Source organism: Talpa occidentalis, unplaced genomic scaffold, assembly GCF_014898055.3.
Source record: "Talpa occidentalis isolate TD23 unplaced genomic scaffold, MPIMG_talOcc4v2.1 talOcc4.3, whole genome shotgun sequence".
In the NCBI taxonomy this organism is placed as follows: domain Eukaryota; kingdom Metazoa; phylum Chordata; class Mammalia; order Eulipotyphla; family Talpidae; genus Talpa; species Talpa occidentalis.
The window spans coordinates 4,315,367-4,327,402 of record NW_023603184.1 but is presented as its reverse complement, the minus strand read 5'-3'; the positions used below and the strand labels follow the sequence as shown (position 1 = coordinate 4,327,402).

The 12,036-nt window shown below is 39.2% G+C and overlaps 1 protein-coding gene across 1 annotated transcript in view; it reads right to left on the bottom strand.

The window, feature by feature from the left end:
- FNBP4 (formin binding protein 4) overlaps window positions 1-12,036 on the bottom strand; it is a 29,084-nt gene that overhangs the window by 15,466 nt on the left and 1,582 nt on the right. Inside the window, exons 3-10 of the mRNA XM_037522257.2 lie at window positions 8,143-8,279; window positions 7,537-7,720; window positions 6,209-6,356; window positions 5,981-6,101; window positions 4,138-4,476; window positions 2,882-3,092; window positions 1,327-1,451; window positions 399-503 (exon numbers count right to left, since the gene is read on the bottom strand). Of these exons, the coding sequence (XP_037378154.1) occupies window positions 399-503; window positions 1,327-1,451; window positions 2,882-3,092; window positions 4,138-4,476; window positions 5,981-6,101; window positions 6,209-6,356; window positions 7,537-7,720; window positions 8,143-8,279 (1,370 nt within the window). The remainder of the gene's footprint in view (window positions 1-398; window positions 504-1,326; window positions 1,452-2,881; window positions 3,093-4,137; window positions 4,477-5,980; window positions 6,102-6,208; window positions 6,357-7,536; window positions 7,721-8,142; window positions 8,280-12,036) is intronic.

The following is a 12,036-nucleotide window of genomic DNA, read 5'->3' as shown; positions in this document are numbered from 1 at the left end:
TATCCCAGCTCTTCTACACAAAAAATAAAATTAAGGGCCTCCCTCCCTGGTGGCGCAGCGGTTGAGCGCTGGGTTGCGAAGCTGCCCGCAGCCTCTGCAGTGCCGGTTCGATCCCCGGCTGCTCCCTGGCAACCGGAGGAGGGTCTTATATGGTGTGCAGACCTCTCCTGCTGCCCGCTGCTCCCCTCAGCAGTGTACTTTGGTCCTTCTGCCTGCTCTGCTCCCTGCTCTGGTGAATTCTCTCGCCCTCCTGCGCTTCTGACTGGGCCCAGTGCTTGTATAAATAAATATTTAAAAAAAATTTCTAATAGCATTAAAAATAGTAATAATAAAATTAAAATTAAAAAGCCCCTACACATTTGCATTCAAACACTGCATACCAAAAGTGACTAAATTACCTCAGTCTGTAAGAGCAGCATATGAAAGTTGGAGATGGACTGTCTATTAATGCCTAGGAATTCAAATTTACTTGTCAGGGTATTTGCCAGTTCTCCAATCTGAAACTAATGCAAAAGAGAAAGATAAAATATAATCAGCAATGTCTTCTGTATTACATAGTCATTTAAGATACTAGAAAACTAGAAAGACCAAACAAGTCTTTTTAAACAGTTACTTAGAAAATCAAATTCTAATTTATAGTACACCAATTCCCACTACAAATAAATGAAGATTCAGATATTAAATGCACATCTACTCATATCATCATAACTCCCAAAACTGTCCAAGCTATCAGTTATCAATTACTAAGTGTTTACACTAGTCTAAAATTACTAAGCACCTACACATACCTAAGTCTAAAATAAAATAAAATTTCCAAGTCCTTTCTACATGGTTATTTATATACTAGGCAGTGACTGAATAAAAATGCCAAGTGAAAAGAATATGCTAACAGTTTTCGCAACAGACCACTTTTAAATAGTCACATCCTTACTTGGTCCAATTCTCATGAGTTTAATCTAAAAAACTGGAACCCAACCTGCTTTTGTACAAAGGCAAAGAGTTCATGCAAGAATTAAACATGTGACTTCTAGCTTCCTTAATATTTCCAAACGGAAGTATTTGATAAGTTATTGCTTTCCAATGGAGGCTTAACTTAAAGAAAATAACCCTAGTTCTTTTACCAAAAAATAATTTAAGCAGCTAGAATTTATGACAGTTTCTCTACATCTAGTCAATCTTATAATTCCACACTTTATTTCTAAATGACTTTCACCTAACCAAGTAAATGATTTATATGTGGCGATAGTAAAGATTACTTATACTATGTGCTAATAAAGTAGATAGGTTGGCTGGTGTAAAAATGTCAAGCTGTATTAATATCCATACTTTCAAGTCTTGTTCTTCTTCTACTTTAGGTGCTGTTTGTACTTTTATCTTCTCTGGAGATTCTTCTACTTCCATCTCTTTGTCTGAATTCTCATCTACTTTTTCTGAATTTTCAGCACCAATTGCTATAAAAGAAAACATGAAATTGAAAGAACTGATATTGATAAGAATATCATGTGCATTTATCACTCTTGTAGTAGATATATCTGGAAAAGACTATTTCTTCTTTGCCTGAATTTTCCTTACTTGTTAAAAGCCCTAGTGATTTGTCAACCATCAGTCAGAAAACTTTAATCCTTTATAATAACCTTTTAAAATGTCTTTGAAATTTACCATAAAATCCTATTTTTGCGTCATTACCTTACAGTTGCTGCTTTTTCTCTTATGCCTTTTATCTTTTTTAATCTCTTCCAGAATACTATTGCTACAATTATTTACAGAAGCTAGCTAACACTAGAATATACAAGGTTCTTTAATCAAGGGTGTTATAAAAGAAAAAAAGGCTCTCAAATCAGAGCAGCATTAGTTAAAGGCTACCAAGTAACTTCCCTCTTCAACTATTTAAGATGTGCAGATAATCTATATTAGATCCACCTACTACTTTGGTTGGTGCTGATGTCTGGTGGTAGAATGAATTACCAAGAAAACAAGTTTATATCTACATAAATGGAGTAAAAGATATGCACTCTTATTATGTCTGCTTTTAACACCTGCCTTACTAAACTAACTCAACATATGAAGATGTAAATTATTGTGAAAAGACCAGATAAAAAGTGCAAAATTTTTTTTTTCAATACTTTTTTGACTGATCTTGATCTAAAGAAATATGTCTTGAGCCTCCCTGGCGGTGCAAGGGGTTAAGACGCAGCCCATGAAGCTGTCCACAGTCTATGCAGATGAGTTCCATCCCCGGCCAGCCAGGGAGCAGTAGACCTCTACTGACTGCTAACTTTCCACTATAGAACTGAACTAAATAGAGAATAGTTAGTTAGACTAGGGATGCTGCAAGGATCCTTCCCTGAATGAAGGTCACTTTGGTCCTCATGCCTAACTAGAGGCTGGGCAACTTAGGTGGGCTTTTGCAAGAGGTGGTCTTTGCCTCTCTTGTTAACCAACTACAAATAGTGAGCAAAGGAAAATTCACAGTAGTTTATACAGATCAAGGCAATTACTAAGGCAAGTGATTAAAAAAGGGAAGTCAATCTTGCTTGAAAATCAGCTATTCTGTCTACATTTCAACTCTAAAGTTTAACGTAAAGAACAAATTACCAGGGGGCCTCCCTGATGGCACAAGGGGTTAAGCACCGCACTATAAAGCAAAACACAGCATGAGTTTAATCCCCGGCTAGCCAGAGAAACCCATATGGTGAAACAGACCTCTCCTGTCTTGCCCGCTGCTCCCCTCAGCAGTGTATTTCAGTCAGTCTGCCTGTTCTGTTCCCCACTCTGTCTCTGGTGAATCCTCTCACCCCCCACATCTCTGGCCTGTTCCCCAGCTCTTATATGCATAAATAAATCAATCTTAAAAAAAAAAAAAAAAAAAAGAACAAATTACCAGTTTCTCCATTTTCTGGAGTCTCTCGTCCAGTTTTGCTAGAACTTCGGCTGGTGGATTCTGGACTGGTAGCTCGAACAAACATCTTCCATTTCCCTCTTTTAGACATAAGTCTACGCATTCCATCCTGAGATGCTGGCTGGCTGATATCAGAACATGGACTAGACCCTGACACACTACCATCTCCTTCTTCCAAGGCTCGCAACTCTGCCTACAAAAAACACAATAAAGTTAGTGCCTGTAACTGCTTATCAACATTTAAGTGTATCAAGAATAGTAGTCACGTGTTTTTGGAATTACAACCCTTTGAGTGGCCTCCCTGGTGGTGCAGGGGTTAAAGACAGCACTATGAAGCTCTCACCAGCCACTGCAGCACAAGTTCGATCCCCGGCTAGCCAGGGAGTGACCCACATTGCACAGTACACCTCTGTCTCCCCACTGCTCCCCTCAGCTGTGTATTTCAGGCAATCCACCTGTTCTGCTCCCCACTGCTCCCCTCAGCTGTGTATTTCAGGCAATCCACCTGTTCTGCTCCCCACTGTATCTCTGGTGAATCCTCTCACTCCCTGCACCTCTGACCTACACCCCAGTTCTTGCACGCATAAATCAATCTTTAAAACAAAAAAAAAAAACCCTTTAAGCAAAGTGTTTAATACATTTTTCCCCATCAGATTTGGGCTTTATGTATCATATTCTATAATTACTGAATAAATGCTTATTCGTGACTATAGTCAACAAACAAGCACTTGAAGGTTGTGTTCAAGAGACCCACCAATAGACAAACTTTTAAACAATATATATTAGGGACCAAAAGAACATTTCTGTAAGTATCACACTAGTTAAAAAACATATGTAGATGAAAGAATAAGAAAATCAAAATTAAAAAATGGCTGTAAACGGACCACAATGATCCCAAAGTATGACAGTACCGAGAGGAAAGCATGCACTAATTCAAACTTCAAAAACTTACTTTTGGGCCTCCCTGGTGGTGCAAGGGGTTAAGTGTTAGCACTATGAAGGTATTGGCAGCTACTGCAGCACAAGTTCGATCCCTGGCCAGGGAGCTAACCCACATGGCACAGCAGACCTCTCCTGTCTCACCCAGTGCTCCCCTCAGCAGTGTATTTCAGTCAGTCCATCTGCTCTGCTCCCCAATCTCTCTCTGGTGAATCCTCACACCCCTACCCCTGGCCTACACCCTAGCTCTTGTATGCATAAATAAATAAAATAAATCTTGAAAAAAAAAAAATACTTACTTTTTTCCTTTCCAAAACTAGCTCCAGCTCTAGGGTATCTTGTTCTTCTTCTTCACTTTCTCCAGACTGAACAACACTGCAAAGATCCTCCTGCGAAGGGTCTTCCAGATTGTCTAATACATTTTCCTGTGGCTTTACTATTGTTGCTGCTTCTTCTACAGTTGTATTTGTTTCTTTCACTTCTGAAACTGGCTCTACTTCTTTACAAATAACTTTTCTCCTCCATCTCTCTTCTTCCTCTTTTATTCCCTCAGGCAATAAAGGAGCAAGCAGTGAAGCGGCCACCCCTTTCTTCTCCTCCTCACTATTTGAGAGTGCCTGAATGCCTTCATTTACTTCCTATAAAGAAAGCAAGCATGACTCAATTCCCAGAGAAATCTCATCTTAAGATACATTTGTTTAGGTTAAGAAAGACTATATCTTTTCAGTCATTAGATACTTTAAAAAACCAACTACAGGGCCTCGCTGGTGGCACAAGGGGTTAAACACAGCACTGTGATGCTATCCACAGCCTCATAGCAAGAGTTTGATCCCCGGCCAGGGAGCTACCCACATGGCGCAGCAGACCTCTCCTGACTGGCCCGCTGCTCCCCTCAGCAGTGTATTTCAGTCAAGCTGCCTGTTCTGTTTCCCATTGTGTCTTTGGTGACTCCTCTCATTCCCTGCACTTCTGGCCTGTACCCCAGTTCTTTCATGCATAAATAAATCTTTAAAAAAATTAAAAAACCAGCTACACCCAACAGATTAGTATATATGTTATCTTCCTTGTGTGTGTGCAAAATGGAAATACTGTCACTTTAGGAAGGCAGTGTTTAAACTAAACCTTGCCTGTGGAACTTGATATGTCCATTGTCTCCCCTCCCCCCAAGTCTCCTAATTAAGGAGAAGCAGAGGCAAATTTAAGATCAGTTTTGTCAGCCTAACACATGACTAGATAAATCTGCACTTCCTCCTCTGTATTATGTGATAACCTCACACCTTTATAGTGAAAGGGATTTGGAGGAAAGTGAAATATTTCTAAAATGAAATGTGTGATTATATTTAAGAACCGTATTTTCTTCACTGGGATATTTCTTTATTCCAGCTCCCTCCTGGAGTTGTAAAGATTATTCTAAAAGTGCTCTTAAATTCAAAAACAATTCACCATAAATAAAAACACTATGAAAAATACATCTTACTTTCCTTGCTGATGAGGCAAAATGAGGTAAAAATGCTCATGTTTCACTATTGGAATTTTTAAGGTAGCTAATATTTTTATCAAAACAAGAACAACTTATTTAGAATCCTGAAGCATAACTACTTTAAGATAGAGAATGAGACTTAAAGTACTGCCTGCTTGGCAACTCCCATGTCCTTCACAATGACCCAGGAGCCCCATGGTTCCTTATAGCTCTACTCTTTCTAGCTCTAAAGAACCACTGATCTGAATTACTACTATGTAGTAAGCAGGAAAGGATTAAATAAGAGACAGAATGTGTTGCATTCACATCTGTGTTGTGAAATATTAACAGAAGGTGTATCTATACTGTGCCAGAATAATGCTCAAGTTATTTACATTTTGAAAACAAGTGAAGGAGGAGTCCCTGGTGGCACAGGGGTTAAAGTTTCGGTGCTATCAAGCTATGGCCAGCCACTGTGGCTTGATTTCAATCCCCAGCCAGGGAGCTGACCCATATGGTGCAGCAGACCTCTCCTGTCTTGCCTGCTGCTCCCCTCAGCAGATACGCCTATTCTGTTCCCCACTCTGTCTCTGGTGAATCCCCTCACCCCTGCACCCATGGCCTGGACCCCAGTTCTTGTATGCTTAAAAAAAAAAAAAAAAAAGATAAGCTGTAAACCTGACCTTTTTAACTTCTCGCTTGGCAATGACAGGTCCACTTTTACTACTGGAAGCAGAAATATTCTTCTCCTTGGTATACACTTCTGCATTTACCACAAAATTAGCTTCAGCACCTGTTACAGAACTAAAAAACATATACTCAACAAGAGAAACAGAAGATAACCACTATCAGCTACAGATAAGACTCTAATTTCCTTCTAGCTAGCTTCTTTTTATAAAGTCTATTCTTACCTGGGCTGATAATGTTGTAATCCTTGTACTTGGGTGGCAAGATACTGGGGTAACTCCCAAGTCACTTCATTTGTTTGTGTGTTCCAATAATAATAGCATCCTGTGTTCTCATCCCAGACTTCTTGCCAATCTCCCATCTCAATTCCAACTAGAAGAAAAAACAAATAATAAGCACCACAATTTCCTCTACAATTCTAGTCTTAAACCCCAACTCAGATCTAAAACTGTAACAGGGCCTCCCTTATGGCACAAGAGGTTACGCCTCAGCACTACTGAGATATCAGCAGCCACTGCAGCATGAGTTCAATCTCCAGGCAGGAAGCTAACCCACATGGCTCAGTAAACCTCTCCTGTCTCACCTGCTGCTGCCCTCAGCAGTGTATTTCAGTAAATCCATCTGTTCTGCTCCCTACTTGGTCTCCATTGAATCCTCTCATCCCCTGCACCACCACCCCTGATCTCTGGCCTACACCCTAGCTCTTGTATGCATAAATAAATAAAATGAATCTTTGGGGAAAAAAATAAAGCTATAACAATCTAAAATAGGTTTCTTGGGCCTCCCCGGTGGCACAGTGGTTGAGCGCTGGGTTGCAAAGCTGCCTGTAGCCTCTGCAGCGCCAGTTTGATCCCTGGCTGCTCCCCAGCCACTAGAGGAGCATCCCACATGGCGCGCAGACCTCTCCTGCCGCCCGCTGCTTCCCTCAGCAGTGTACTTCGGTCCTTCTGCCTGCTCTGTTCCCCGCTCTGGTGAATTCTCTCACCCTCCCGCGCTTCTGACTGTACCCAGTGCTTGTATAAATAAATAAATCTTTAAAAAAAATAAAATAAAACAGGTTTCTCAACCTTGATATACTATTAGTACTGGGCAGGATAGACAGTTCTTTGCTGTGGGGGGGCAGTCTTATGTAGTGTTGAGCTGCATCCTGGCCTCTACTCACAAGATGCACTAGCATCTGTTATCCTTTCTTCCCTCTATTGGGACAAACCAAATGTTCAGATATTATTAAGTATCCCCTGGGGGAAGTCTTCCTTTCCAAAATCATCTTCAACAATTTAAACAACAAAAACAAAACCAGTTTGATTGTCCAAAAATGTATTTCAAACCCCAAAAGACTTAAAAATGACTTTTATTATTCACCCTCTATAGTCTGCTACTGGTTATAAGGACAAGCAGTTATTTTTCAAAAGATAAAATCATACCCTAGTACTTATCGGTGTTAAGTATGGCTTCTTTCATCTTTGGGAGTTCCAAAGTCTAACCATCTTTAAGAACCTTACTTTAAGGTTTCCTTCTATTGCAAAACAAAACCTCAAATGATCAAGCTTACCTCCTGCCAGTGAACACTGAGTATCATACTGCCATCCAGCTGTCTGGGTTGAGTCTGTTCCATTGGAAGTAGCAGAAGAAAGGGTAGATGTTGATTCCTTTGGTTCTGGTCGAGGTGGAGTTGGAGGTGGGGCAGAAGCTCCTAGAGGAGCTGCTGGCTGAGGAGCTGTTATAGCATCTATTTCCTTTAGGATTAAAATAGTAATAAATGCATTAATCACACCATAACCATAACTGAGGAAATGCCAATCACTATCTCAAATCAAAACTCTCATCTTTCAATTACACAAGTTCTGAGGTTATCTGTTCCCCATTCCCCCCCCCCCCCCCCCCCCCCCCCCCCGCTTACAACCTTTACAAAAAGAGAGGAGGGAGAAAGAAGAGGGAAATACTAACATTGAAAAAGCTGAGTTAACTACCACTTGAGACCCAGGTTGCAAAATGGCTTAAACTAAAATTCCACAGAATCTATAGTTTTTTGGTGATAAGCACACTAGAGATGTGAAATCACAATGGTGCACACATGAAACTTACATGCTATAAACAGTGATACCTAAACAAACAGACCAAAAAAACCCCTAAAAACCCAAACAAAATCATCACTAACCGCTAGGAAGTTGGCCAATGTACTATCAATATCAGCTGACTGATTTCCATTTGCCTCTGTAGATTGTGCTGGTTTTTCTGAAACGTCACTCTCTTCATCATCACTGTCAGCATATGCACCAAGTAAACACAGGCCTCCTAGAAACACAAAGGTAAACAACACTAGTAACAATAATATCAATGTTCTATTAAGTACCCTAAAGAAAATATAATAACATGATTCTCTGGCTAAAGTTTACACTGAGTTTACAGCTAAAACATAACCTCAAAATTAATCACTGAACAGAGGTATAACTTACACTATGTGGAGATCATAAAATCAATCCACGTAACCACTTAACTTTCTTCTCAAAACACACAACCAATAATTTAACCTCATATTCTATCAAAATATCTTGTATACCCTGATTTTAGACTGTCAATTTATGTGTCCATCTCAAACAAGTAAGAGGATTGTAGTTCAGTGTTAACATTTTCAAAGTTAAAAACAAAGCTCTTTGGGCCTCCCTGGTGGCGCAACGGTAGAGCACTGGGTTGCGAAGCTGCCCGCAGCATCCGCAGCAACGGTTAGATTTGCAGCTGCCGCGCGAGGGTTCCACATGGCGCGCAGACCTCTCCTGCTGCCCGCTGCTCCCCTCAGCAGTGTATTTCGGTCCTTCTGTCTGTTCTGCTCCCTGCTCTGGTGAATTCTCTCACCTTCCCGCGCTTCTGACTGTACCCAGTGCTTGTATAAATAAATAAATACTTAAAAAAAAAAAAAAAGCTCTTTTCCAGAAATTTCCCTCAAAAAAGCGACAAATTAAAATGAAACTCAAAATGCTAGAACCAAGAAAGCAAAAAAGCGACAAATTAAAATGAAACTCAAAATGCTAGAACCAAAACAACAACAAAAAACCTCAGCTAGATTCAATTATCAATGCTTTCTTCAAAAAGAAGCTGCATTGAGTATGGCCTCTGTACTGCTGGTATGGCATTTTCATTTTTATCACCCATGGTGACTCTAACATTACAATCAAGTGATTACTATTTATAAATTATCATAGCAGATACATGAAATGTTAATCCCTAGCTAGACTAAATATCCCAATGCCTGGCACACACTATGTCCTCAATAAATACTTGTTAAATGAACAGATTCATCAGGAAGTTTAATTTTGTCATTCATTTCATAAATTAATTCATGGGTTCATCTAAAAGTAAACTTAAGTCATTTTAGTTTATCTTAGTCTTTAGTCACATAAATCTTGCTTTTGTTATCTTGTTACAAGTTTTTATTAAATGTCACTAAATATCAACTGCCAAAATATTACTTTAAGCTGACTAGACTTTTAAATAATGACTTCATTTTCCAAATATCTCATGTCTCATTGTTTTGGTCAAGGCAGTCAATTTCCTTGATTTTGAGGTAAGAGCCTCATAAAGCTAGAACTACAAAAGCAGACATCCCTGTATGGAAATAAAAATCTGTATTTTAGTATTCAGCACTGATGCTTTTTCTGGAGAGGCTATATTTAGGAAATGTGTATTTTTACACAAAACTATTTAATTTAGAAACAACCAGAGACACAATCACTGGGGTCACAAGCCTTAATTTCATATCCTCTGGTAAAAGGTTCCAACAGGGTGAGCTTCACGGAATTGATTATAAAATTTCCAAAGCAGGGGTAATTCCCTAGACTCATAGTGGGTCTCACTGGGAGAAGGTCTCACAGTACACACACCAAACCTCTTTTTTCCCATGCTCCTAATAGCACAACTATCAAATAGCAAAGTAAACGAAAATGATTAAACCTACTATTTAGGGGAAACAGACATACTTAATACTGTTAGATACACCATAAATTAACATTTTTAAAAAGACTTATTTATTTAGGCATACAAGAACAGACGTGTAGCCAGAGGTGGGGGGCGGGGTAGCTGGGGAGGGGTGAGAGGATTCACCAGAAACAGAGTGGTGAGTACACTGCCGAGGGGAGCAGTGGGCAAGACAGGAGAGGTCTTCATGCTGCAGTGGCTGGTGATAACTTGATAGCATTGAGAATTTAACTCTTGGGCCACCAGGAAGGCCCATAAATTAGTATTTCTTTAAAAAAAAAAAAAATCTGATTTTGGGCCTCCCTGGTAGCACAAGGGGTTAAGATGCAACATATGAAGCTGTCCGCACTGATCCCCCACCAGGCAGCAACCCACATGGCACAGCAGACCTCTCCTGACTGGCCTGCTGCTCCCCTCAGCAGTGTATTTCAGTGCATCTGCCTGTTCTGCTCCCCACCTTGTGTCTGGTGAATTCTCTCACACACACACCACCCCCCGCACCTCAGGCCTGTACCCCAGTTCTTGTATGCATAAATAAATAAAGCTTGGGAAAAAAAATTCTGGTTTTGTTTTCTTTTTCTAATCCAGCATCTTTTAAAAAACAATCTGGTAACAGGCAAAAAGCTGTAAAACTCAAGTTTGCTTTTTTTTTTTTTAAATTTATTTATTTATGCATATAAGAACTGGGAAGTAGGCCAGAGATAAAGGGGGTGAGAGGATTCACCAGAGACAAGAGTGGGGAGCAGAACAGGCAGATCTATTGAAATACACCGTTGAGGAGAGCAGTAGGCAAGACAGGTCTGCTGCATAGGTCAGTTCCCTGGTTGGGGAACTAACTTGTGCTGCAGTGGCTGGCTACATCGTGTCTTTAACCTCTGTGCTACCAGGAAGGCCCCAACTCTTCAAGTTCTTTTTAGACTATTTCACCTGTGAGACTATAACCTCAACAAATTAAAATTTTTTTGCCTAAAGCTTCTAGCAGTTTCTATTTAAAAACAACTTAAATGCCCTTAAAATAGGGGACCGGTGAACAAATTAGAGCACAGTTTTTGATGCATTATTTTCCGTGATTAATGAGTTCAGTAACGGTAAGGGGACAAAATGTAATGCTAAAAATATAAAAGCAAGATAAAAAACAAGTCATGAAATGTATGCATGATCTAATTACACCTCTGTATATTTAGGGCATACACTGACAAGGAGCAGGCACAAATACGTAGGGCACTGAGATTAATATTGAAAATGAAAATTCACAGTATTATATTAAGTTGCTTAATCTTAGAAAAATAAAAGCCTCATAGGACCATGTCCCAAACTACTATTGAAATTTTGCTACTGGAAACCAGAGGAAGCAAGGTCAGTCTTAAGCAACCACATTAAGCATGTCTTTCTACAAAATGCTTAAACATAGTAGTTACTGACAAATCAAGGGAATTTCTCCTATGCACCCTTAAATTGTATCTTACATGAATCTTAGAAAAATGAAAAACATGCAGTTTACAAACACAAAATGGTATTTTCTTGTTCTAAAATGTCTCCCACAACCATGTTTTAGCTTTTTTAACCCATACTGGCTTTTTTTTAAAGTGGCTAACAGAAAGAGGCATCTATTATTTTAATTGTCATAGTATGAATAGAACCCCAAACTTAAAAGAATAAAATTATACCAATTATAGCTATTTAGTATCAGAACACACTTTAACCATTCAAGAGTAGGAAAAAACTAACATTTTTGGCATTTTTTATGTGAGATCTTCACATATTGTTTAATCCTCAAAATAATTTAAAGTTATATTATACAGATGAATTAAGTCTTAGGGTTTTAGAATGAATGCTAGAGTGGTGACTTTAACCCAAGTCTACAAAACATCTATTAAGTATTCCGTCATTATTAATAAGAGCAATTTTCAACTCCATAAATATTTGCTAGGTAGCAAGGAAGGCAGTGTGCTACGTTAGTGAAATTAAAACAGAACGAAAAGCTATGGTTGTATTCCTAACAAGGAAGACACTGAGGAAGCCAGAAAACTAGTTGTGAAATTACATTAAATGTAGTACAAACTATTTTGGGTAGAGAGAA